The 26386-nt window shown below is 39.2% G+C and overlaps 1 protein-coding gene across 1 annotated transcript in view; it reads left to right on the forward strand.

The window, feature by feature from the left end:
* Nucleotides 1–14771, forward strand: part of COL28A1 (collagen type XXVIII alpha 1 chain) — a 54275-nt gene extending 39504 nt beyond the window's left edge. Inside the window, exons 27-35 of the mRNA XM_050327144.1 lie at nucleotides 5566–5634; nucleotides 7648–7728; nucleotides 7820–7855; nucleotides 8061–8097; nucleotides 8406–8960; nucleotides 10450–10631; nucleotides 12918–13134; nucleotides 13575–13751; nucleotides 14690–14771. Of these exons, the coding sequence (XP_050183101.1) occupies nucleotides 5566–5634; nucleotides 7648–7728; nucleotides 7820–7855; nucleotides 8061–8097; nucleotides 8406–8960; nucleotides 10450–10631; nucleotides 12918–13134; nucleotides 13575–13744 (1347 nt within the window). The 3' untranslated portion in view covers nucleotides 13745–13751; nucleotides 14690–14771. The remainder of the gene's footprint in view (nucleotides 1–5565; nucleotides 5635–7647; nucleotides 7729–7819; nucleotides 7856–8060; nucleotides 8098–8405; nucleotides 8961–10449; nucleotides 10632–12917; nucleotides 13135–13574; nucleotides 13752–14689) is intronic.
* Nucleotides 14772–26386: the final 11615 nt, after the last annotated feature.

Raw genomic sequence — 26386 nt, forward strand, 5'->3', positions numbered from 1 at the left:
TAATGACATTCTGAATAAAACAAACAAATATATGAAAATGTCTATTGTTTGAAAAATCATCCAGAGGAGAATCTTTCTTTGGTTCATTGTAGAATTACTTCATACAGGCTTTACCAGAAAAGCACAGGTTCCTTTGGAATTTACTTTGTTCAGGACTTGCTTTGATTCCATCTTTAATGTCTTTTGTTTTTATATTTCCATTCAATCATTTCCCTTTTTATTCTGCAGAGAATTCTTTTTTTCACTGTGAGGTGTTTCATAGCACAAAAACATACTTCATTCTGTTCTTTCTCTCCCCCTATTGTGTTAAGTCACTTTTGCAGGTTCTGATTTATTTTGTTTGCAGGCTTTCCTAGACAGAGATCTCTATGCAGTTAAGAGTCATGACTGTCTAGACATTGTTTCTGATCCATTTGCAGTTTGCCTCTATATTAATTAACAGTAACCACAAAGCTATTACATATTTTAATGTGAGGACATAATTTCTTATCTTCTTTTCTCCCTTTTTTGTTGAATCTTTGAAGGCTCCTTGCTCTATTCTTGTGAAAACCAGAAAAGTTTGTGTCACCTATAGGAAAACTATTTCCTGCCCATCTTTAATAACCATTTCTGCTGTATTTCCAAAATCTAATATTTGGGATATATCTTTGTTAATTCTATGGGTATGTGAGGTTGTATATAAAAGCATAATCACCATTCTGAACAGAAGTGTTTCAGCAGTCAAATGTATCAGATGACAAATGATAAAATATACAAATTATATAATTTTTGTTTGTGAGAAAATATAAACATCACCCAAAATATGCTCACATCTCTCTATCTGCATATCTATATATGTCATGGTTTTGCCCACCAGCTCATCCCTGGGGCTGAGGATGGTTTTGTCCAAGTGATTTCCGGACAAAAAAACCAATCAAAACTTTCAGTGACGCCTTTGCTAATTACACCTTTAAGAAAACAGAAGAGAAGGTTGGGTGCACAGTTGAAATTAGGAACAGCAGCCATGTAGAAAAGTACTGGGCCCGAGGAGGGCCAAGGCCCCCTCCTCCCCCGGCTTGGGCCGGGGAGGGGCAGGTGTAGTACTGAAGCCTCCCTTCTCTTCTGTAAGAGAGTGAAGAAAAAAATGTTTAAAAGACAAACTGCTTGGACAGAAACCGCTGCAGAGAAATTCCAGTGAAGAGATAAAGGACTTTCAAGGTCAAAGCTGGCAGTCGGAGGAGAGAAAAGAAAGGTTCGAAGGGAGGAGAGCTGCTTCTTCTCCCTTTCGCTCTCCTTCCCTTCAGCAGGGAAAAGACTGAAAAATAAAATCCCTGCCACCTGTGAAAGTTTGTTGGGGTGAAGAGACCCCCATGTGGCTCACAGAGGAGCTTGTGGATGTACTAGAAATTTGTGACTTTAACAGAGAGAGAAAGCCTTATGCTGGAGCAGAAGTGGCTTAGGTAAGGCAGAGTCCTATTGAAGACTTTGTGACCCTTGAAGGGGACGATGCTTATGCCGGAGTGCGATGGCTCGGATAAGCTTGGGATCTCAGTGAGAGATCCATGCTGCTGGTGCTGGAGATTTGTGACCCTGAGAGAACCTACTCTGGAGCAGAAGACGGCTCAGGTAGGGATGTTGGGATCCATGTGTGGGATCCATGCTAGACCATGTTGGAGAGGTCTATCAAGGACTGTTCTCCCATGGGGAGGGACCTCCATAGGGAAACAGGGGTGAACTCTTAAACCATTATCCCCTGTAACCCTGGGGAAGAAGATCCATAGTAAGCAAGTGTCCCCTTGCAAGCCTATGGAAGAAAAAACCTTCAGAACCTGGGTAACCCCCAGCCTCTGGTCTTAATCCAGGAGGGGGGTAGGCCCAGCCCTGGAGGCTGACACAGAGAAGGAGAAAGAATTCCAGCTACAACGAGAGTACTGCAGAATTGCTGAGGAGACCTGGAACTCTGAGAATGGAAACAAAAACTGCTTCTCCTCCTTGGACTGATATAAAGCGGAGGGGAGGGAAGTATTTTCTGTAAATACATAGTACCTTTTACTTAAGTAGAATTGTTATAAGTATAGTTCTTTAGTTTTAACTTGTTAATAATAAATGTTCATACTTTTTTTTCCAAATTCAGTCTCTTTTTATCTGCATAAACCTTCTCTCAATTATACAATTACTGACAGTAATTGTATAAGAGGTGTAAAAACAAATTGAACCAGGGCAAAACCACGACAATATATTTACCTCTCTCTATATATATGTGTTTATATACACACAGATGTATGTTTGGATGCTATGTTGGCACTTCTATGAATACATATCTAAAGCATACTTCAGGGGTATAGAACACTTGGGTTATTATCAAAGTTTTCCACTACAAGAGTACAGTTCACCAACACACAGTCAGACAAATGTATGCTTGTAAAGTAAGGATGTGGAATTTAGGGGTGTTGGAAAGTTACATGTGTTCTGGTTATGGAAGATCTTTGTCGTTGGATTTGAAACCAAAACTGTGATGATGTGGTGGATGAAACTCAGCTGGTGTTGTCTCTGTAGTACCCCATGAGTTGTATGGGTACAGTCTTGCCATTTCAATTTTCTTTCCTTAACAAGTGCTTTTAAAAATTATGGTTATTTTTATATAATTCTTAAGAATAGCTTATTTCTGAACAGCTTTGGCAAATTGCTCTAGTGTACCTGTTTCCTCCATATACTGATGCCTGCTGAGCTTTTATCTATCTGTTTTGTCTTTCTATCTCTTCACATGTCAAGATTCATTCTTTTTGGCCACTCTTCATCAGCTTAAATCTACTATCTTCCTGAATTTGAACTATCAATATCACTCCAGGTATTTTTTTATATATAGTAAGAGATCTCAGTGTGCATATGGTAAGAATGGAATGCCAAAAATTAGATGGGTTTCATGTAACTTTATGTTGATAGCTACATTTACAGGTTTTCTTTTTTTATGCTTGGTTTCCTTTCAAAACCACAGTCTAGACGTAGTCAGATCTGCACTCAGTTCATAGAATGACATTTTGTGTAGAAGACTGATTATTGATCCATAATATAGTGGGATATTAGGGTCAGGGATTCAAGAGTTTGCATTTTTACATGCATACCACTTTTTTTTTATGGTAAGGCTGATGGTCAAGTTTGAATTTAACTATGCTCATGGATTTGCAACTGGAAAAGCTATAAATATTTTTAAATTAATACAGCATACTTTTGGGGTTTACTGAATGGTCTGCTATGGCATCTATGGTAAATCCTTCTAATGTTGATTGATTGCACAAGTAGTGGAAGCAGGATTTGGTTCTGCAGTTGACATTTTAAAGGATGAAACTCACACATGTGCTTGTGAGAAATGTCACCTGTAAAGGCATGAATTTGTTTAGAACAGTAGGTCTCATTCAGTTTTTGTTGCCTGAACACCATCCTAACGGTGTCAAATAGGCAATAACAAACAGCAGCAATAAATCTATAGCTTCATTGGATCTCACATTTAATATTAGTGAAGAATCACTGGAATACACACCACATCTTAATTCTGGTCCATCTATATGTGCTCTGCAGACCTGCAAAGGTGTTGGTCAGGAAGCTCTGTGATGACCCTAGCCAGGAAAGATAGTCAAAGCCACTGCTGAACAGCAAGCCTTGAAACAAGATGGTACACTGTTTCACTGTGTTTAAGAGCCATTTGCATTAATCCCTAAATGAAGGGCTCAAGAAGCACAGTCCTGCTAAAAAGTGACTTAAAGTAAATTAGATTAAATAGTCACTATGAGTTCCTACAACAGTGCAAAAGAAATTGCTTTGTGCATCCTATTGCCTTAGGAGTATTTCCTATTTGCAAGAAATTTGGGTTTTGCCCCTGGTGGGTCAGCTGTGTAATTTGGTGCATCACAGTTTGTTTTCCAGTCTCCAGAGTCTGCATAACGGTCTCTGAATTTTTGCTGCTGTAAGAAATTGGGGAGAGGGGAACAGGAGAAGTTCTGCTCACAGAGGCAAGAGGCTGGCAGTTATAAGGTCAGTGATATGTAGCCCCAGTGACAAGCAGGGCATTTTAGCTCCCTGAGTTAGGGCTAGTGGACCAAGAGGCTCCCACAGGGCAGGGCTGTAAAGGCTTTGCTCCAGTGGAGGCGTGAACAGTGGAGTGTAGTGGGCACCACAATCACCCCTGTGCAAGCAGAAGCTCCCACATCAGCAGGATCTCAGTCAAATCTGGAATTTGGACAGGGAAAACCATCCAGGGACATGACTCATAGTACGTAGTGTCTTCAAGGAGCTGCGTCTCATTGCCTGACTCTTGGTGAACTCCCAACTCATGGGAGTCAGAAGCCCTTAATACCAGGAAGAAAAGGTTGATGAGGCTGTGCGCTGTGCACTCTGCAGCTCTTTCTCCGCCTGCAGAAATCCATAAGCCCCTGTCCAGCACACCAGGAATGGTCAGTGGCCAGTCCTGCTGCACTAGTGCACCTTTGGTAAAGGCTGGATTCTTAATACTTGGAAACATTTTTTAATTTCTTTGTCCATTATGAGCAATACGACCCTTTAGGCCCATCTGTGAGCAGTAACAGAAGTATTGGTAATAGATGCCTTGGTGGGACAGTCTGAGAGCTCTTGACTGAAAACCAGAACTGACTAACCTTGGACTTGCATCTCATAGGGTAGGTTTGGTACAGGTGATAACTGCTCCTGATCTCATTGGCATTCTCTGTAGCTGGTTCTGCTATCTGCACCAGGCACTGCTGTTATGTCAATTATGTATTGTATGTAACATGAATTATGGTGAAGCATTTGAATTATATGATTCTATGATTTATGTACCAGGGAATATAATCACCTCTAGCTGAATTTAAAAAATGCATACAGCAGTTGATCTGAAAAAAAAAAAAATTGTGTTACCCTATTATTAAATAAAGCAAGATAGTTTTGGAAGCCAGATGCTGTGAAGAATTTTCTCTGTATTTTATATAATAGCTGTGTTTTGTAACGTTGTGTGATCATACTGCTAGCATGGACATGCCTTTCAAGTCTGTGTGTATGCAGCAGGGCATGTGTAACAATCATTACAAACAAATTTGAGCTTTGTAACTAAACTGGTACTGTCCTCTGAAGTATCAGCAGAAAGATGTTCAGCTCTGCACACTGGGACAAGTAGAGATGTCTTCTTATTTACTTTAGAGCAGAAAAACGAAGTCTGGGTGAGATTCTGGGTTTGTATTTCTAGAGAACCTTTGTCTTGGATCTCATTTTACTTCTTGTAGACAGGATGAAATAACTCTCTGAGCCTCAGTGAGGTTACTTTTGTATTTCATTTGTTCCAGTGAAATGACAATTTTCATTTAGTTAATCAGGAATACTTCTTCATTATATACTTTGAAAGGTTTCATGTATATTCTGAATGATAGCCACTTGCTTATTTCTCCAGTGTCAGACCACTTTTATCTTGAAAATTTTGTGCTTCGTTGCATAATACAAATATCTGGCTTTCTCTTTGATGCAGAATATTCTAAAGTAAATAGAGACAACAGAGATTTAACTTTAATTTTCAGTTAAAATTAAATTCCATATTTTGTTCAGGGAGAAAAAGGAAATCAAGGTTTTCAAGGACAGAAGGGATCAATAGGAATTGGCCTTCCTGGACCAAAGGTAAATCCCAGATTTTGTTTGACTCCTGTATTTTTCCTACAATGACTGAAGCCCAAGCCTGAATCTTTCCTTACTGAACAACTTTCTTGTTGGTATAAAAATTGTGAGAATTTTCTGCACTTAACTATTCACATCTAACAAATTTTGAGCAAAGAAAATTTAAATACTTCGTCTCTTTATTAGAGATTCTCAGATGTGCAGCTTCTGATGGGAGCTGCCTAACCAAACAAAACCAAGGCTCCTGGTCAAAGTGGATGTGCAGAGCAGCTCTGCTCATACACAAGTGACAGCAATGTGCCCAGGGGGAATGAGTGTTGATGTAAATGCATGATGCAGTAAACCTGCTTTAATTCACAGCATATGCCTGGAGGTGCTGGGCAGCCCCCCTACAATAACTGCAAAACAGATGAAATATTGCATTTATTATGAAGGCTCTGTCTGAAAAGGCTAAGGAAGAGAACTGACATGGTAGTATTCATGGGAGAACAGAGATGATCGTGCTCCCTAACTTTTAAGTTACCCAAAAAAGAGTTCAGTCCCCTCTCTAGTCACCTGAGGCAGGCAGTACTTATTCAGAGCACCAGCAGCCACGTGTTGCCTGCAGTAATGATGTTCATGGCAGTATGATCTACACTAGCTCACATTATATAGCACTTTCTGAGACTTATTCAAGCTACTGCAGCTTGGAGCTTTTATGCAACAGCGAATACCAAGCTCTTTCATACAGATAAAAATTTCTGCCTCCTAATTCTAGTTTCTCTCACATACCAAGCGCCACATACTATAATAATAACTGCAATATTTTTATTGATCTTTATATTCATCTTGTATATTGTTTAGTCTTTGTGGCCCAGTGTAAATCTCTCCAAATACTCACTTTTCTGTCTGTTATTAATACAGCAGACTTGTCACACATGAAAAGGAATAGTTTAGTTCAGCAGGAATTTCATATATGTGCTAAATACCAAAGGGATCAGGTTTTAGTATGTTTATGTGTAAGAGAGTAGCAGTACCACAGCAGTCAGCAGACCGCATTTGCTTTCCTATTATAATTAATGCTGACATTAACTTTGATGAGGTTAGATTCAATTCATGGACAGGTAATAGAAAGTGATATCCTTTGCTTTTGATATTATGATTTTGTGATATAGAATAGGAACTGTCTTTCAAGAGCTTACTTAGTTGAGACTGGTTTTCTTAAACCAGCTGTGGAGGAGCTACATACAATTTTCAGGTTTATACCAGCTTGAGTAAGATCCGAATCAGACTGAGAGAGTCAAAAGGGTTCCTTAAAATAGGTAACAATCACCATAGTGAAGGCTATAACACAGGAGCTACCTATGTGATTCCATTGGATGGGTAATAGTGAAAAATAATATCAAAATGGACAGTAATCTAGGTAAAGTCCTAAGCTTTAAAGTTTAATGTGAAATGTAAGCTGATTAGTAACTTCCAGAGAGAAGTAAAAAAGCTGTCCTGCACAATATCCTTCTTGAAAAAGTGTCAGTTTAAAACATAAATGTATTTACAGTATGTTTTATACCTGCATTATGTGAAAACTGTCTCATAATATTGAACCCTCCCACTTTTTGAAAATCAGGAGGTACAGTCAGTTGAGGGAAAAAGTGCAGAATTGCTTCTAAATGTGAAACTATGTATTTCCCAATGGATGTAGCAGTCCAAGCATGCCTTTGCCTTTGTTCTTTACAAGCTTGCATTTTTTCATCTGGTTTCTCTACAGAGAGTGAGTTTCAGCATATTGGCTGATCTGAGGCAGTGACATCTCTCCATAGGTCTGCATTAACATAGGTCCAGTATAAACATTGTTTTAGAGCCTGCTTTCAGATAGTCTCTCCATAATACATAAAAGATAAGCCAGACACACACACACATACACACACAAATCAGTAAATTAATCTTAAAAGCTCATCGATCCTTACCTACAGCTCTGACAATCAACAAAACTGTAGTTATGACTGAGTTTATGAGTTTAACACAGTTGATTTAAATTAGGGAGACTACGGAGATAAAGGTGATCCAGGGAGCAAAGGAGCCAAAGGAGAAATTGGAGATCCAGGACCTCCAGGACCAAAGGTAAACTACATTTTCATATTACTTAATTTTACACAATAGAAGTTAGACAAATTTGGCTTTTGTTAATTTATCTCACTGTACACATTTTCAGGGAACTTGGGGAAGAAAAGGTGAACCTGGTCTTACGGTAAGTATGTAAATGAATTCATTTAACAATTAATTAATTTGAAGCAATATGAGTTTATTTTGGGAAAATATTTAAAGGTTATGTGGTCTTACACAAGGTTGTTTATGGGACATTGCACTGCCTGCATTTTTGTAAATAAATAAATGAATAAATATTTCAGCATTCGTAAAACTAGAACACACAACAAATTAATACTCTTTTTCAGAGAGAAGAAGTTATCAGACTTATCAGTGAAATATGTGGTAAGCATTCCAGTATGGAAAAAAATTGTTCTGGTAAAATTAAAACACAGTGACTTTTGTCTTGACTGAATAGATTTTTCTCTGCATGTTTGTGTATAAGGACACCCTTGATATGAAAACGATGCTCGCTATGTTGCCAGACCTATACCTAAAGTAATTTGGTCCAGCTCTGTTTCTGTTGATCAGTATTAGTATCTAGAGATTAATTCATTAACTGAGCTTTAACTGACTGTTAATCTGATGTAAGAGTTCAATTTGTTTTTATGAAGGTGGTTTCTCATAAAATGTCTGAAATGATTGCTTTCTAGGTTGTGGTATCAAATGTAAAGTAACACCATTGGAACTAGTATTTGTCATTGACAGTTCAGAAAGTGTTGGACCAGATAACTTCAAAATTATCAAAACCTTTACGAAAACATTCATTGACAAGGTATCAGCCAACCATGCTACAACCCGCATTGGCATTATCAACTTCAGCCATAAAGTCGACTTGGTGTCTTCTCTGAAGCAATACACGACCAAAGAATACCTGAAATCAGCTGTTGACAAAATGCCCTACTTAGGAGAAGGCACATACACAGCTTCTGCGATCCAAGAAGCCATTCAGTTGTTTCAGGCAGCGCGCCCGGCAGTGAGGAAAGTGGCTGTTGTAATAACAGACGGACAAGCAGACACCCGGGATAAAATACAACTGGATAACGTAGTAAGAGAGGCCCACGCTATGAATATTGAGGTATTTGTCATTGGGATTGTTCAAAGGACTGACTCTCATTTTGATGACTTTCTGAAAGAAATGCAGCTCATTGCAACAGACCCTGATGAGGAACATGTTTACCAGATAGATGACTTCGTAACACTTTCAGGTAAAAGGAACTATTTTAGTAAGAGGAAACTTGAAATAAGCATATAAGACAGTTTGGCCTCTTTTGAATAAAGCTCACTCCTCTATTTCATGTCCTCTTTGGTCAAATGAAACCTTTCCAAATTTTTACCTCTTGCAGAAGCAATAAACCACAATGAATATCAGTTTTCTGAGCCCACGCCTCCTTTGGGGCACTCCTCTTTTGTGAGAGCTTGCATCAGCCTTCCTTCACAGTCCTTTTGTGTTTGGCCATGGTTTCATCCTAGAGAGGTGCAGATTTCCTTCCACTTTGATATAACATTTCTGTTTCTTTCCTTCTCTCTACTTCTTATGGCTGTCATCAGTCTTGAAATCCCTCCACTATCTCTTACAAGCACTCCTTCAGTTTTTTTTCTGAAATTCATAGAGAAACCTACGCTTTCATCCTGATTCTAGAGGAAAAGTGGTGAAGCCACACACAAGGGAATGGGATGTGGTAGTAAGTTTTGTGTTTCAATGTATGTGGCTTGAAAAAATCCTGTGGCCACAAGTGGAATCAGGAGAAAATCCAGAGAAAATCTATAATGACCCATGAAAAAAGCCCCATATATTGATGTAGACTAACTATAGACCAGCCCTATAAAGTACATTTTTCCTGAGAAAAATCTTATTTTGCTATGTTGATACTGTAGATGGAGTTAAGTCTGGATTTAAGGCATTAAGAAGAGAGTCCAAGCTAAGATTCTGGTCCCAGCTGGGATCAGACTTGGGGCTCTGACTCAGACTCGAGCATTCAACATAAAAATATTCTTAGTCACAGGGGGTTTTTGTGCAAATAAGTAGAAAGTGTTGCCCAGTTTTTCTTTTTCCTTCTTACATGCAAACACTTTCTTTTCTTTTCTTTTCTTTACTATATTTTTTTTTTTGCTTTCTTTTTTTTTTCCTTTGCCGTTATGCCTTCTGCTTCCTAAAGGAACTCGGTATTTTCATCGGTTTGTGGAGCCCCTGGTGGTCTAGCGGTTAAGGGCGTGGCGCTTCCCGGTCAGGGCCACTCCCGGGCAGGTGGAGCTCGTTAGCCCTTAAAGGTAACCCATCTACGTCCTGAGAACCTCGCTGCCACCGTCCAAGCTCGCTTGGCCCCGGCAGATGAACCTTAGGATTAAAGGGTGGGCTCAGTTCCGCGCACACTGTGTCTCACCTAAAAAATCCAATGCGCAGGCTGGAAGGTGTAAAGACCTTCCCCGGATCTTTGCTCGCGAAGACTGGCCATTATTATTATTTTCATCTGTTTCTTCTTAAAAGAACAACATGGCCTTAAAATCAAATAATTCAGAGAGTGTGTTACTTTGTTACTTCTCATTTGCATTTTGACATAACTACAAAACATAGTCTTTTACAAGTCACTATCATTAAAGATTTAGTATTAATACTGCACTAAAAGCTTGTGCTGAATCATTGTGACTTCTTTTGATTACCCTTAAAAAACTTAATCATTTCATTAATCTTTTCAGCACTTGAAAATAAACTGATCACAAAAATCTGTGAGAATGAGTCTGCAGACTACAGAAAATTTAATATTTCATCTCCATCTCCAAGTCTGGAATCTCGAATTGCCAGTGAAGGTACTAATAGCCAGTTATCTAAAATGACCACTTCAGAGACTGATATGCTTCCTACAGAAGGAACTCCTACAGTGAGTAAAGAAGTAACAGTTACCAAATGTTTTTAAAATACGTGTATTTATTTGAATTCAAATATTTTACCATCTTTATTTCACTACTCACTAGTCTTCTAACAGGCAAATAACATGTCAGTTAGCTAGACCAAAATATTTTAAAAAGACTTTCAAAGTTAGAGTGAACTTATTTGTTAAGAACAGACATTGATGAAAGAAAGAGGGTAATATTTCTTCTTAGTTGCAATAAATGCCAACAGTCCTCACATTTTTTTGTAGTTCTTACTCATCTCAGAAGTCAGTGAAAAATCTTATATTTCTATTGAGGCAGGTACATAGTGTATAAGACATTTATTTATGTGCAAGCTGCTTGTTAATACAATACTTCTTGTCGTGGTCACACATGTTCCAGGTTGTTTCCAGTTGTATTTCCAAGTTAATAAACCTTCAGTGTTGTTTCACTTTCCATGTTGGGCTGTGCTTCTAGGACTCCTCATTCATGTTACTCATTCATTCTCCAGCTTTACATTTCTCCTGACCTGCACTAAGGTTCTGCCCTCCAACACAGTGCTGCTGCACAGATAGACAGAACAGGTGGAGTTTTAATGCAACAGATAAATATTTTCTGCAGGTGTGAATCACCTTAGTTCCCTCTAAGGGTCTTCAGTATTTTTCAGAAACTATCGTAGTACCAGATTAGGACATTTGCCACCTTTGCAGTAGACCAGCACTAACTTTCTAAGGTGTTTTTATTGCTTTGCCTAAAAATAGTCAATGATAAAAACTGAGCTTTGCTTGCCCCTGTAACCAGTTGAATAAACTTGAAATATTTGATGTATAAACTTCTGTAGCTGCATGTAATGGATATAGTGGACCATGATACTGGTATTTAAATATTAATTGAATTGAATACGGGCTAGAGATAATTAAATATTACTAACTTACTCTGGAGGTGTCAAGGGATTAGCCACTATTAATTCTTTCTATTATTGTTTATATAATATCATAAATAATTATATTGTTCACTTTCAAAATCTGGGTTAATTTCTAAGAACAAGAGCTCCCTTGGTAGGTGTGATTGAGTTTGGTTTTGGGCTTATAAAACCTCCAGACAGATCTGTGTGATACTGAGGGTCAGTTATGACATTCTGTATCATGAAGAAAAATAAATGTAAACCTAGATTTAAAGATGCTGACTTTACAAAGCACGTGATAAGGATCACAGACAGGATTAGATTCTCACACACTTGGTTCTGGCTGGCCCTGGTTATAGTTAAATCTTCAAAACTGTTGAACTACTATCAGAAATAAACACAGTCTTTTCATAGACTTGGAGAAGAAATGCAATATTTAAAGGAAACTGCCTGCACCTTTAAATTGCACATAGACTTCAATTTTCAGAGTTCCAATGACTCTGAAGAGTTTCCTTAAACTGATTGTGTCAGTTGTGGCCTGTAAATGGAAAGATATTGAAGAGTATCAAATTCCTTTCTGTTCTCAGTAGGTAATCAACATGTCTGATTAAGGCAGTTATTTGTACTATGCTGTACTAAGATTACAAATCTTCTTGAATACATTAATCATTAGATAGGTAAATTTTTATATAAGGGTTGCAATTCGAAGTGCAGGGTTGGCTGCTTAACACTTCTATCAAGGTAAAATCTAAAATTGTAATGATTAGCAACTGACTGTTAGCTAGAAATATGAAAATAAGTGATTTTTCACTTGGTTTGATAAGGAGAAGGACAAATTTTTTGTGAGACAATATGACTAATAGGATGTGGTCCTCATAACAGGAGTTTTGGAAATTTTTGCTGTACTCAAGGGATTTCACATCTGAAAAGATCTTTGGAAGAGTGTAATGTACATGTGTTTTTCTATCAATAACAAGTATCCTGTTTCTCCTGCCAGCCATTTTCCATGTCTTGACAGATTGAAGATGTCAAATCATTCCCAGTGAGAGTACTAGATTTTAAGCAACACTGACTTACCCAAAATTCCTTCAATTTTTTGTTTTATTTATATTACAGACCAAGTGAAGACTGAAATGTTGGTTAAATTGAATGAATTCGTCTTAGTGACTAAACTGATTGCCTTACTTTGCCTTTTCATTACACTCTCAGTGTCAGAAAATTATGATTCCATACTGAGTAGTCACTAGAAGGAGGTCCAAATCAACCCGCTGTTATTCGTATTTTTTCACACGTTATTTAACAAAGGTTTCCTTAAAAATTTTATCAATTTTTTTGTTTCTCATAGCACCTGAGCCCAGACAAAATTTTAAGATTTTGACTCCTTTTGCAGAATAGTCCACCACAGTCCAGATATACTGAGCCACTGCGATCTGCTGAGGACCACAGCATGACCAGCTCTGCTCACAAAGAATCAATACTTCCCACAGTTTATGACATTTCTGAAACCAGACCTGTGCATCCAGCTGTGAATCCTTCCTTCACAGGAACTGCTACTGAAGATCTCCAGCCAACTGTGTTGCAAACACAGGTAGCAACAATCCAGAAAGGTAAGTAATAAATACTGTCCTCAAATACTACGTAGCAAGTCTGCACCAAAAAAAACCACAATGGGCAAACCCCACTCTGTCCTCCAGTACAGCTTGGATTTTGTCATTTTTGGTTGTTCTGAGTGCTCTGTCTTCAGATACCACATGCAGTCAAAGCCAGATTTTCAGACCCAGATGATACCATTGCATATCAATTGCATGCTTAGGTATTTAAACAGCAGCTTTAAATCCTTAAATCAGGATTTAAAGTAGGATTTAGGCAGTGCTACTTCAAACTGATCCTGTATTTTTTTAGTCCTGTTCAGGTAACTCATTAATAGAAATGGCATTTGGTCAGGCATTACAAGAAAGAAAAAGGAGGCACTTACTGAAGGAGGCACTTCTAAGACAACATAACTTATCCCCAGAATCCAAGCTAACTTTTACTGATTTACTTTCAGATCCAAGGTGCTTGGAACCTATGAAACCAGGGGATTGTCGGGACTATGTGGTGAAATGGTACTATGACAGGAATGGCAATTCTTGTGGCCAGTTCTGGTATGGAGGTTGTAATGGTACCAACAATAGATTTGAAACAGAAAAAGAATGTCGAGAAACCTGCGCTGACTGATGAATAAGTAAGTTGCTTCCTTTGGGTCCTCCTTCGATCACCTCTTTTCCATGTTAAAATGATTTAGTCTATTTAAAGTCTCTCAAATTATACATGCGTGTTATCTTTTATACCTTTGATCAACCTTGGAATGTTTGTCTGAAGCTTTTTGAGATGGTGAGATCAGAAGTGCAGGTGGCAGTCATGGATTTATACAAATGAGGTTTTCTAATTTGTTCTCTATTTCTTATCTTTCAGTTTCTAACATTCGTATTTGGTTTTTTGACCATTACTGATACTGAAGATGATATTTTCATAGATTATATTTCCAACACTTCATCTACAGAATGAACTGAGAATCTGTCATATTATTTGTGAATTCATGATCATTTCCCTCTTTGTGTTTCATTTTACATTTATTAAAACTCAGTTTTCCTTTTAAACTCACAGGCTATGTAGTCAACATCACAAGATCCTTCTGCAATTTCTTGCAGCCACTCATTTTCTTTACTACTTCAGAGGAATACAGTATTGTCACCAACTTTGTCACCTCTTTTTACTTCCTTCTCTAGATCACTTAAAACTATATTGAGTAGGACAGACCATAGCATCCATCCTTCAGTGATTCCTCTCCACTGACCATTTATCCTCTTTCCTTTGTTTTATTCTTTTCACCACTTAGAAAACTGTCCCTCTCAAATCAGTATAACTTTTCTTTGGGGAGGGACCTTAAGTTCTGGAAATCCAATCAGACTATAGTGACTGCCTTAGATTCACTTAGTGAGTGAAGGAGGGCCTTCAGAGTGATTGCTTACCAGTGATGCATAAATTCCTTTACAGAAGCCATGTAACTCAACCCCAATAAATTGCATTCAATACTGTATTTCAACTTTCAGAACAGAAAAACTGCAGAGCATGATTTTCAAAACTTTTCAGGAAAATGAGGCAATATCTTATATCTTCTAGCAATGACTGCTGTTGGAAGCCTTTAAAGCTGGAAGTTCATGTGTACTGAAGAAGAACTGACTGAGAAAAATCCAAAATAATGTGTTAACATGAATATATTACTACCACACTTTTTTGCTTCTCCCAGTATGGTCTGCACATTAACCAGATTACTGTATGATGTATGTTATCTGCAACACCATAGCAATAACTTACAATCACACATACACACACCTTTTCCCTCCAATTTACATTAACTTGTGCTAGTACATGTGGCAGTAATGAGATTCTATTTTCAGGATTAAAATATCAAAAGTGCTTACACTTAGCGTTTAATGACAGAGGTCTCTTAGTCTCATGGAAACATAAAATATGCTCTAGTTTTAAACAAGAGTAAGTGGTTCCTGAAATACACAGCATTTAGAGGCATAAATAATGATTTCCATTAATCAGAGCTCTTCTTGGAATGCAAATAACACAGTTATAGGTAATTAGAGGTTTGGGGGTTTTTTTCCATTATTATAGCACATTTGCATTAACATCAATATAATCTTTATATATATTATTATATATATTATTATTATTTATATATAAAACCAGGATTCCTCACGTCCTTTACACTAGTCAGTACATTTCAATTTCTCAGGATCTCCGAGTTAAAAAAAGAAGAGTTATTTAAATCTAATATATGATATTAAATTTAAAAATGGAAAGGCACTGAAAGATGCATATAAATGTTTACTTATATACTTTCTACTTTTAGCCATAATCCTATGTGAGCACCTTGCTAAAACTGAAAACGATGAACATGTGATTAAAATGGAAAGCAATACCTGATAAAAAGTCAAGCATTGTTATCGTTTTTGTTTCTTTACAAACAAAAGACTAGAATCTATACAGACAGTATGGGAAATTCTTGGTATGTTTAAATGATTCCTTGCACAGTTTTTCCCTCCAGGCAACCAAATGACAAGCATGTACCTTGCAAAATGAACTTGTCTGCAGCAGCTAGGATGCAAACCTAATTCTATAGAAATTCTGTAGAAAGTTGTGCTTGAAGCAGAGTTTAAAAAATTTTTTTCCAAAACTCTGGCCCTGTTAAGTGAGTTTTAAATTCGAAAAGAAAAAACTGACAGCAGCCCCAGAAAACATCCTGTTCTTATTATACTTAGAACTATTATGATGCTCACTCAGAAAACACCAGAGGGCACAACTAATTTCTGTGAGACATGGAACAGTAAAATTGAAAGATATCACCTTGTACTATGTGTACTATGACGATCCACTTCATTTTATACCTACCAGGAATATTTTACCTTTAGCTGCACCTGGAAACCACAGTAGCAAAGCCCACTGGAACTGCAAGGAAGTCTAGGAATCTGCAGGTTCTTTCAAATCTGTTCCAATCTTCTGTGCCTGGGCAGTTGCTCTGGGGATGGGATTAGCTGTTGTGTTCAGCTCCAGATCTCCAGACAAGGACATAGATCTGTCTAAGAAATACTGGGGATGATGAATTTGGGAATAAATACAAAGCTGTACGTTACGGGTTTGCAATATCTTTGATAATGTTTACTGAAAACCTTTCTGGTAAAGCTGACAAGCTTTAGTAAGTACAAATAGCAACATCATTTGCTACTTAACAAGGTTTTAAAAAAACCCTAACAGTTACTCTTCAACATGCATACAAGGAATCTTCTAAATGCAGGTAAACCAGTGCTATAGAGAAGACCACTCCTTTATTTTCCACTTTCATGCAGAGTTGACTAAATCCTCTAGAGCAAAGAGGAAAAAGTGAAGGCTATAAAGCTATTTAAAAGTTGTATGCTGTTCAAACCAGATTATCTTGAAATGAGCATCCTTTTCTGTTCAGATCTTTCTGTGTATCCCCAGACTTCAAACTCTGAATATATGCTCTGATATTTAGTAAACCACGAAAAAGCACATAAGTCCCTGCTGAAAGGACCTCTCTTCTCTAACTCTGCATGAGCAGCGACTGGCAGCATTGGCTCCTGTGTCCCTCACGCAGCTCTGCCTCAAGGGTGTCATGGAGGCAATAAACCAGGAGAGGGCCCTGCTTCCCAAACGTCTATTTATTCCCGAGAAGTGTAAAACCATACAGCATCATTGCTGAGAGCATTACAGTTTCCACTGGCAAACAAATCCTTTATTTATGTCACAGGCAAATTTGAAAAGCCAGAATAGTTTAATCATTAAATCCTTACATCTTCTGCTAGACCAGGCCAAATGGTATAAACCATAAAAGCTAAAAGAAGTGAATAATGTAGACTTTTCTATAGAACTGATGATTGTAAGATGAATTTTTTTTTTAGACGTCCTTGATTCTAAGAGTTCGAAAAATTCTCCGAACATTAACAGGAAAATAGTACCCCATCTGCTCATCATAGAACAGCAGCAGCTTTTCACTTTGAGAAACTGTACCAGTCTCTTGCTAACAACTATCTAAACGAATTCATCTTTTGCCTTAACCCAGTTCAGTCACTGTCTGTCCCTAGGGCTCATTCAGACTGTTTTAATAGCACTGCCTCTGCATTGACCATCCTGTGGTCTGCACTCTTCTATTTCTTCTACAACTACAGATTTCCTCTGTCAGCCTAAATTGACTGAAGGTGTGCAACATTTCCTGCACTGCAGTTTTGAGCATCCTTGGAAAACTGATTACCACGTTTCCTCATTTGGAAGTGGCTGTCAAACACATTCTTTGGAGGGAAAAAATTTTTAAAAAAGAAAAATGCTACTGATAGCATGACTGATAGCAACATCTACATTTTGAAAGAAAAAATTTATGGACTATATAGATTTATTGTAGCATTCCTGCACTTTTCTTGCACGGTTTCTTTCTTAACTTTTTTGGTACCATCAGTACGTACAGCACACCCTTCTCAAAGCCTGCAAAATACAGTTTAAAGCAAGTTCTCACAGGTAACTTGATGGATTTTTTTTTTTTTGTAAAGCAAACCAAATAACTCCTCTTCCTCCATCCCTCAGTGAATGGGCCAATGTCTTCATGGGCAGGTGTGCGTGCTGGGACACCCGAGCTCTACCTGCAAGTTAGAGCAACTTTTCTAAGTTCTCTTGATAAGAGATGCTGTAGGTCCAGCACTGAGATCTTTGACATGCCCATTACCTACTGTTATTCCTCCTGCTGCTACTTATCTATCATTATTTATAATGATTTCACTCTCCTTGGGCTGACTCGCCTGCTGGAAAGCAGTGCCACGGAAAGGGACCTGGGGGTTGAATGAGTCAGCAGTGCCCTGGCAGTCAGGAGGGTCAACTGTGTCCTGAGGGCATCAGGCAAAGCACTGTCAGTCAGTCAACACAGGGGATGGTCCCGCTCTGCTCTGCTCAAGCCTCGCCCTGAGTACTTCATGCGGTTTTGGGCACCAAAATATTAAAAAGGCATTAAGCTACTAGAGAGCATCCAGAGGAGGGCCACAAGGATGGTGAAGGGCCTTGAGGAGAAGCCATGTGAGGAGTGGCTGAGGTCACTTGGACTGTTCAGCCTGGAGGAGTCTGAAGGGAGACCTCATTGCATTCGGCAACACCCTCCGGAGAGGAAGTGGAGGGGCAGACACTGATCTCTTCGCTCTCATGACCTGTGACAGGGCTTGAAGAAATAGCATGAAGTTGTGTCAGAGAAGGTTTAAGTTGGATAGTAAAAAAAGTCCTTCACCCAGAGGGTGGTGGGGCACTGAAATAGACTGCACAGGAAAGTGATCACAACACCAAGCCTGACAGAGTTCAAGAAGCATTTGGATGATAATCTCAGGCACATGGTGTGACTCTTGGGGATGGTCCTGTGCAGGGCCAGGAGTTGGACTTGATGATCCTTGTGATCCCTTCCAACTCAGCATATTCTGTGATTCTGTGACATTTTACCTTCTTAGTTACAGAGCTTTTCCAGTTGTTGCTGAAGCTGATCTGTAGCAGAATAAGGTTTTGAAATCCCACAGGCAAATGTAAGCAGACATCTCAGCTACCATACATGATAGCTCGACAAAGAAATATAAAGTATATTTAGTTACTAATTTTTTTTACTTGAGACTGCCCTAAATAAAAGGTCTTTACTTCCAGAAGTATTATTATATCTTTTTTGTAGGTACAGAATCAGATCTAAGCCTCAGGGATAAATGAAATCCGAATTTTGAGCCAAATTCTACTTAAGTGTGACTTTTATTTTTAACCAGGAATATGTAGAAATTCAGACAAATGGGTAAGGCTCTAAAATGTAATTCATAGGCTTTATGTTTTGGCTTTCTAATGTATATAAGACCTATTTTAGAGCAATTTCTAAGACGAAAAGAGGAGAGTACATTGTCACACAACCCCTGCTTTTAGCAGGGACATATGGGCAGGGAGGGAGAAGGGAGAGTTTTGCATTTTGTTGGTTTGGCAGAAGGCATGGTTCTGGCATGGTTGACCCTGGGACACAAAGAAAACAATTTCTTACTGTAAAAATAGTGGTTAATAAGTGCTTTGACAAGACTAAATCTGGCAAGCACAAGGCTCAACATGTGAGTAAGCCCCCCAAAAGAGTTTTGGATTAGCTTTAAAATAACTCAGCTAATCCCAGATGCTGCTGGGAGTTTTTTAGCTGGTGCTCTTCTCTCAGCAGCTTAAAGCTTTCAGGGCACTTAAAAAAACCTGCCAGAGCAGTAAATAAGCAATTCACAAAAAGTCCCCTGAGTACGTCCCCTCCCATAGCAGGGATGGGGAAGAGGGGCTGCAGGGGAGAGAAATGCTCAGCACCTGGAAAGCATCAGTTCTGAGAAGGATTTCAGGGATTCTGTGGCCTGGTTGCTGCCTGCTGGCCCAGGGGTGTCTTGGCCTGGCTGAACACACAGGCATGGGTGTGGAGAGCAGGGCAGAGAGGCTGGGGACAGATTTTTCCATGCAAGGCAAATAGCTAGTAATTCTTCCGAATTACATTAATGACATAATTGGCAATTTCAGCTACTTCTTACTTCATTCAGGGCAACTCCCTAGTGCATCATGTTTTCTCAAAGGATAGCTTCTACAAGTCTTAACTACATTGCAAATTAATAGGTAAGATATATTTCTGCTGACCAGAGAGGCTGCATTTTCCAATTAATTAATGCATAATGAGATTCACATATAAAATCTGGGTTTGAAAATCACTATTTTCATTGCAATGGCATCAGACTGCACACCACATACTTGTGCAGATCATAAGTTACTTAAGACACAGGCTGCCAAAATACACAAGTCTCTGGAATAAGCAGAAAGTATAGTGATGAGGGTGGTGCTGGAGGCACCACTGAGCTCTGCCTGAAGGGAAAAACTGTGTTTCAAGTAGAAATTTTTAATTCTTGTTATGGATGAACTGTAAATATAGTCAACCAAAAGTCACAGTACTCACTGGATATTCTAGAGCACACAGGTGAACTTGTGTGAGTGAAAACCATCCTTTGAGCAGAGTCGTTGAGAATTTAGCAGTCATATGTCAGGCTTTTTTGAGATTTTTGACACTCTCAGTGTTGTGTTGGATTTTTTTACAGTTCATAAGCTGGTTGAAACTTTCCCTTTTAAGAAGAGAAAATCACCCAGCAAAAGTTCTCTTAAGTAAGTTAAAGTCCATATCAGTAATTTAGATTATCATGGATAAAGGATGTTGTACTGGTCCTCAAGTCAAGCGTTACAGCACTTGTTGTGTCGGTAAGATATACTTAAATGATGCAACTGCAGTACAGGGCCCAAGGACCACGATGTTATCCTGCAGTGCCACCAGGAAGAAAACAACAAAATGCCTCTATAAAACAAACACCAAGACATCAAGAGCTTTTTACAAGTCATATTGCAGTAACAACTTCCAAAGCCCTGCTCAGCAGCAGTAGCAGGTTGAGGACATTTTAAAAACATCTCTTAATTCATCTCACAAATTACATGTTCTACTGGCCACTGTAGAGACTTCATGCTCCTCGGTCTTTTTGACAAATTCATAAGTTGTCTTACAACTGGTTTAACCTGGACATTGTGTAAACAGGATGTGCTGCAAACCAGATTCTGAGTATTGCAGGCCTAAGATATTTACACAAAGGCAGGAAAACAACTATAAAAAGGGCCTGTATGCACTATACCATACCATACCATAAAGCCAAAGAGCAACATAGCCCATAATCACCCCTGCAGAACCCCCCTTTGTCTATAGCCATTGTAATACTGCTAAATCTAGCAAATCAAGAAAAAAAATCTAACAATAAATAAACAAATAAATAAAAATCGAAGGGCTCCAGAGCTCATAAGCTGGTGTGCAAGAGGTGCAGGAGGTCTGAAACAGGAATAAAGATTTCAGTTTCTGCTTTTGGATTGTGCCTCTACAGCATGACTCCTCCTGGATACACCCTGGGACACAGGCTGAACCTACTGCTCCAATTAGCTCAAACTAGCAGTGCTCCAACACACCTGTTTTCTGTAAAGCCTTCTCATGTTACAGCCCTGAGAACAAGGCTTCATTCTGGGAACATCATTTCACTCAACTCTTTTTCTTGTTTGTTTTTAATTCGTTTACTTTGCACAGGGAAATATTTTTACTTCTATGTATCTTAGACTGTTTTCCATAGCATCCTGTTGTGTAATGGGAGCCCATTCCAGCAGCACCTGTTCATCACACAGCTACAATGGGAGAGGGCAGCATTATTATGAGATCTAGAAGTTATTTGTGATATAAAACTCATTCCAACAGTCATATCAGGATTATTCTTACTCTCAGGTGTATGTTGACTTTTCATACTTATGACATGCTAGTCATGCACATCTTGGCCTCCAACTCCTTGGTCTCTCAGCTTCCTCATGAGGGAAGTGGAAGGGCAGGCACTGATCTCTTCTCTGTGGTGATCAGTGACAGGACCTGAGGGAATGGCCTGAAGTTGTGTCAGGGGAGGTTTAGGTTCTCTACCCAGAGGGTGGTTCAGCACTGGAACAGGTTCCTCAGGGAAGTGGTTACAGCACCAAGCCTAAAAGAGTTCAAGAAACATTTGGAACAATACTCTCAGGCAGCACAGGCCCCACTTTATTACTTCCAAGAAGGAAAAAAACCCCATTTTTGATCCTGTTCTCACATTGCCTATGATTGTTTTTTATGGCATTTTTAACAGCAGCTACATCCCCAGCAGCTATCAGACCTTAGGGTTTTCTGTAATGTAAAAGGGAACTGTGGCAACACCAGGGTTAACCTTTCAGCTGTGCACACCAAGGAAGCATGATCTCATTGTTCAGCAAGCAATAGGAATGGTGATTGCACAGCAACAGAGCGAGAAGGGGACCCTTACTGCCATAAGCTCCGGTATGCATTAACCAGGATATAACACTGGAAGGAGGGCAAGCTCATCCTGTAGTTAGTCACACAGTCTAGCAGAACAGTTCCCTTCCCACATGACAGAAATGGCACTGAGGCAAAAGATAGTTTAATCTTCTATAAAATGGGACAGAAAAGAGATATTTTGTGTAGTACTCCTCAGAATGATGCGCAGAACTTTCACAATACCACCGTTCCTCTGGAATGAAGAAAACATGAAGAGGCATGAAGGGCGAGATGGGCACCACCCAGCCCTGCTGATGGCCAGGCAAGGGCTCTCTGGGCTGCAGAAGGGAGCAGCAGGGACCAACAGGACACAGAAGAGCTGAAGGTAAAACATATAGGTGCAAAACATCTCCCTGCAAAGCTGACAAGACACTTTTAGGATTATACGATAATTCAGGTAGGAAGAGATCACAGAAGTCATCCGGTCCACCCAGGATTCCCACTCAAAGGAGAGTCAGCTACAAGGTCAGCTTGTAGACTCAAACCTCTACACTCCTGCATACCACCAAATATCCTAGGAAAAGTGAGCCTCATCCTCAGACTTAACACTCTTGAACAGTCCAGAGCTCTTGAAGACAGTCAGAGGGAAAATTCTGGCAGATATTAAATACAGAACGCGTTGAGTGGCAGCAGGAAGTACAAAGCACTGCAGACAAACACAGCAGACGCGTGAAGCCTTGATGAGGTGCTCCTGCTGAAACATTTGTAGGTCAGTGATCCAGGCAGTAGCACATTATGGAAGTGTAAAATCAAAAGGGATTGTGCTCTCTTCAGTCATGTTAGGATCTCTCTACTACTGACTGATTAATAGTATGGGACCTTCCCGTTCTTCATAACAGCATTTTCTTACCTTATGCTCATCTTAGATAATGCAATTATACATTAAAAAGTCAAAGGACAAGGTGGTCCAGCTGAACATATGTAATTAACTTTGCCTAACTGCAAAAGCCAGAGGACCAGCTAACATCTTTGGTTCATTTATATGCTGCAATAGCTTTCTCAGTCTCTCCTGGGCCCAGACATATAGCCCACAAATATGTTTGGCTAATAGGACACAGCAGCAAATACGTACTTTTTCCAAGCTTGCTTTCAAACATTTGTAATAGTTTCCTCATTTTACAGTGATGTCAGGAATAAAATTCCTAGATGCCAAATGTAAGAGTAACTCATGGGCCCTCCACTTCTCTGAGGCTCACAGAGACCAAGCATTCAGGGTGTCAGCTTGCCACCAGTACATATGGGTATTTTTAAAAGCCCTGCTTTTTTTATACCCATAAAATCTACAACTCTGACTCACCAAAAAACCACTAACATGCAGCAATATTGAAACTTTTCGCTGCAGGACTGACCAGTGTGACAAAGACTAGATCCAACCAGAGAGTCACTTCACATCTGTAAGGTACTGGTTCTCAGTTGGTATTGCTAAAAGTTCCTTGAACAGGAAGTGCTGGCCAATGAATGGACTGGGAATTTTCTGCAACTACAATAGGTTTGTATGAAATAATAAAGGGTCTGTGAATCTAACTTACTCTCCTGAAGAAAGTATTAGTAGTTTTACAGTTACTAAAATGAGACCAAAATGTACTTTTGTGTGGCTTTAAAGAAAGAAGATACAGCTGATGCTGGAAACAGTGTGAATTTGTGGACACTCAGATCTAAGTTTGTTAAGACAACTTCTGTGTTTGATAGGACAACTTCTGCATTTAGAAATCATGAGGCTTAGCTAAAATGAAACATGGCCAATGCCTTCTGGAAATATTTACTTGAATCAGTCTGAACAAGGTTTATGAAATGCAGCTTTGCAAGCTGACAAAGATAAAGCACATAAAGCCCAAGCCAGTTGACAGGGAAATAGTTTAAAAGCAGGATGCTGTTGATTACACTGACAAATGATGTTCTAATCTGGGTAAACAGACACCGCCTATTCTCTGCTACAAAACGTGGTAGCATTGACAAGTAGGAACAAAAGCTTCCTTGTTCCCATGGAAGCACTGCCAGCTTCTGAACAGGAGAGTTTGCTTTTCAAAACTGTATTTGAAAATTTGGTTTAGACTTGATTAGTCTACCTGTCCTTGAAACACTGACAATATTTCTCTAGGATTTCAACAGAAACTACAGTGGAGTATGTGAAGCCTGCTGCTTCCAATGGTACGTGTTCAAATGCTGGTGAAGCACTCTTCTGTGCTGGGAAAAATTCAGATCCTCAGGTGTGATTTTCATATGATTTGTGATTAATCCTTGCACAGTGCTCATCTGGGCTACAAATGTAGGACAGATATGGCCTCCAGTTTACAGCCACATCCTCCACTTGAGAGAGAAAAGTCAGAGAACAGACATTTAACAGTACTCCCATATTTAGTGTAACTTGATTAATAAAACATTCAGTAAAAAAATTCGAGACATACCCATTTGCTTTGATTTCTACCAAGTACTCAAGATTTGGCCCTAAGTTAACATTTGTCTTAAATGTTAGGCTTGCCATCTCTGGGTGCAGGGAGCAGGAAGACAACACTTAAGAGCACAACATTTGGGTGATTCCCAGTTAAGAATTCACGTGGGACAGTGAAAGAAAAACAGAACCAAAAAAAAGTAGTAGTCCGAGGTTTTAGAGCTGCAGGGTTCTAATGCACATTAATATCTAAGTCTTTTTGATCAGTTCTTAGACAGAGGAAGAAGAGTGAAAACCTTGACTATCTGAGACCATGCAGGATCCAGCAGCTGTTGGGGAATACCAAAAACTCAGGATGGAACTAGGAAACAGCAGCACCAGGAGGCTGATCTGGTTCTTCAGGTGACTGAAGCTATTGACCAAGCTCCTTTCCTTGCAGCCAATTAGGATTTTATCCTAAGAGCAGAAAAGAATCAGAAGGCAAGGCGTGGCTGGAAGCCAGGTTAGAAATTCAAAGAAGCAAGCCAGCCTTTTTGGCTTTAAGATGCCAAAGCGATGGCTACACACACACACACAAACCAGTTTGATTTTGTACAGCTCAGGAATAGTACTGCAAACTTGTGTACCTACTCAAGTTTTAGAGTTTAAATTAAAGGAAATAATCAAACTGCTCACATTAACTTCTTATTTAACAACCATTACTGTGAAACACCCAGCTCTAAATGATAAAACGTGGTTCCAACTCTTGCTTTGGAAATGATCAGCTTTAGGCTGACTTTAAAACCTGCTACAAGTCAGTAAGTTTACTGAAGGCATTGTACCATCTCACATACAGACCTGCAGAGCTGCTGCCACTCCAGAGTGTGAACGTGACAGTGCTCCAGCTGGTACCACGTACTCCTCAGAAGGCACTTTGCAGAGCAAAACAAGTCTGTGTTAAATTTCTTTATGTGTGGAACAGTGGAAGTGTTCACTGCAGGGCTCTGATTTTCTTACTCCTCATATAGTTGTCAGAATAAGGCCCTCATCACCAAATTTCTGGAACTCCAGGAGGGGCCTCATGAAGGTGAAACTGTCAGAATGGAAGAAAGGCTGCTAAACATTCTGCAGCGAGAGCCAGAATGAACAATACACTGGCTTATCTTCCTTGCAGCTTAGAACAAACTTAGCAGTTCCTGGGTGTAAGATGTTTACCTAAATCACCTTTTAGTTGGCACTAGTGCACAGGGAAGAACTCTAGGAAAATCCCCTTGAGCCAGTTAAGCTTTCTGTAAATGAGCTGGTGACAAGAGCTCACTTTTAAAGATATTTCAGTGTGCTTACAACTTGTGGTAATCAAATAGGTGGCATCTGTTACATACTAATATAACAACAAAAAAAGCAAGAAAAGCAAACCCACACTTGCATAACACTTTTTGTCTAGAGTAGAAGCTACAGCCTTTGCTCTGCCCTGCAATGCGCTGGGTGTAGTTTGATCCTGAGAGTTTGAAAGTCACAGCAGCATCACATAAAAACATAACCTGCGCCCGAAACTCAAGAGGAGCTTTTATCCTATGTTCAACTGGCTCTTGTTCCTTAGCTGAAATATCTCAGCTTTTGAGCTCAGTTTAATTGGTTGTCACCCATTTCCTGCACTTTGAAATGACACAGCTAATTAATTCGGGTTAATAGTATTAGCAGGGTCTATTGCAGTGCTTAAGGTAACAACACACAACTGTACTGCGCTTGCACCTACACCTTACCAACAACCAGCATTCTGGACATCAAGACACCTCTCATCTGCCAAAGTGTGATATTCTTTACCACTGAATACTATTCTGCATGAATATCTAGGTTAGAAAGCACAACATTTAAATCTTAACAGGTTGGTTTTTTTTTTTTCAGAAATAAGAGGGTCACTGAAAGAATAAATCATTTGAAAAAAGACAAAGGTGATTAATTTTGAGCAGTTTTGCTTTATCTTTGAGGTATCAGCTGTAGTCAGCTC

Source organism: Myiozetetes cayanensis, unplaced genomic scaffold, assembly GCF_022539395.1.
Source record: "Myiozetetes cayanensis isolate MyiCay16 unplaced genomic scaffold, myiCay2020 scf1, whole genome shotgun sequence".
NCBI lineage: Eukaryota > Metazoa > Chordata > Aves > Passeriformes > Tyrannidae > Myiozetetes > Myiozetetes cayanensis.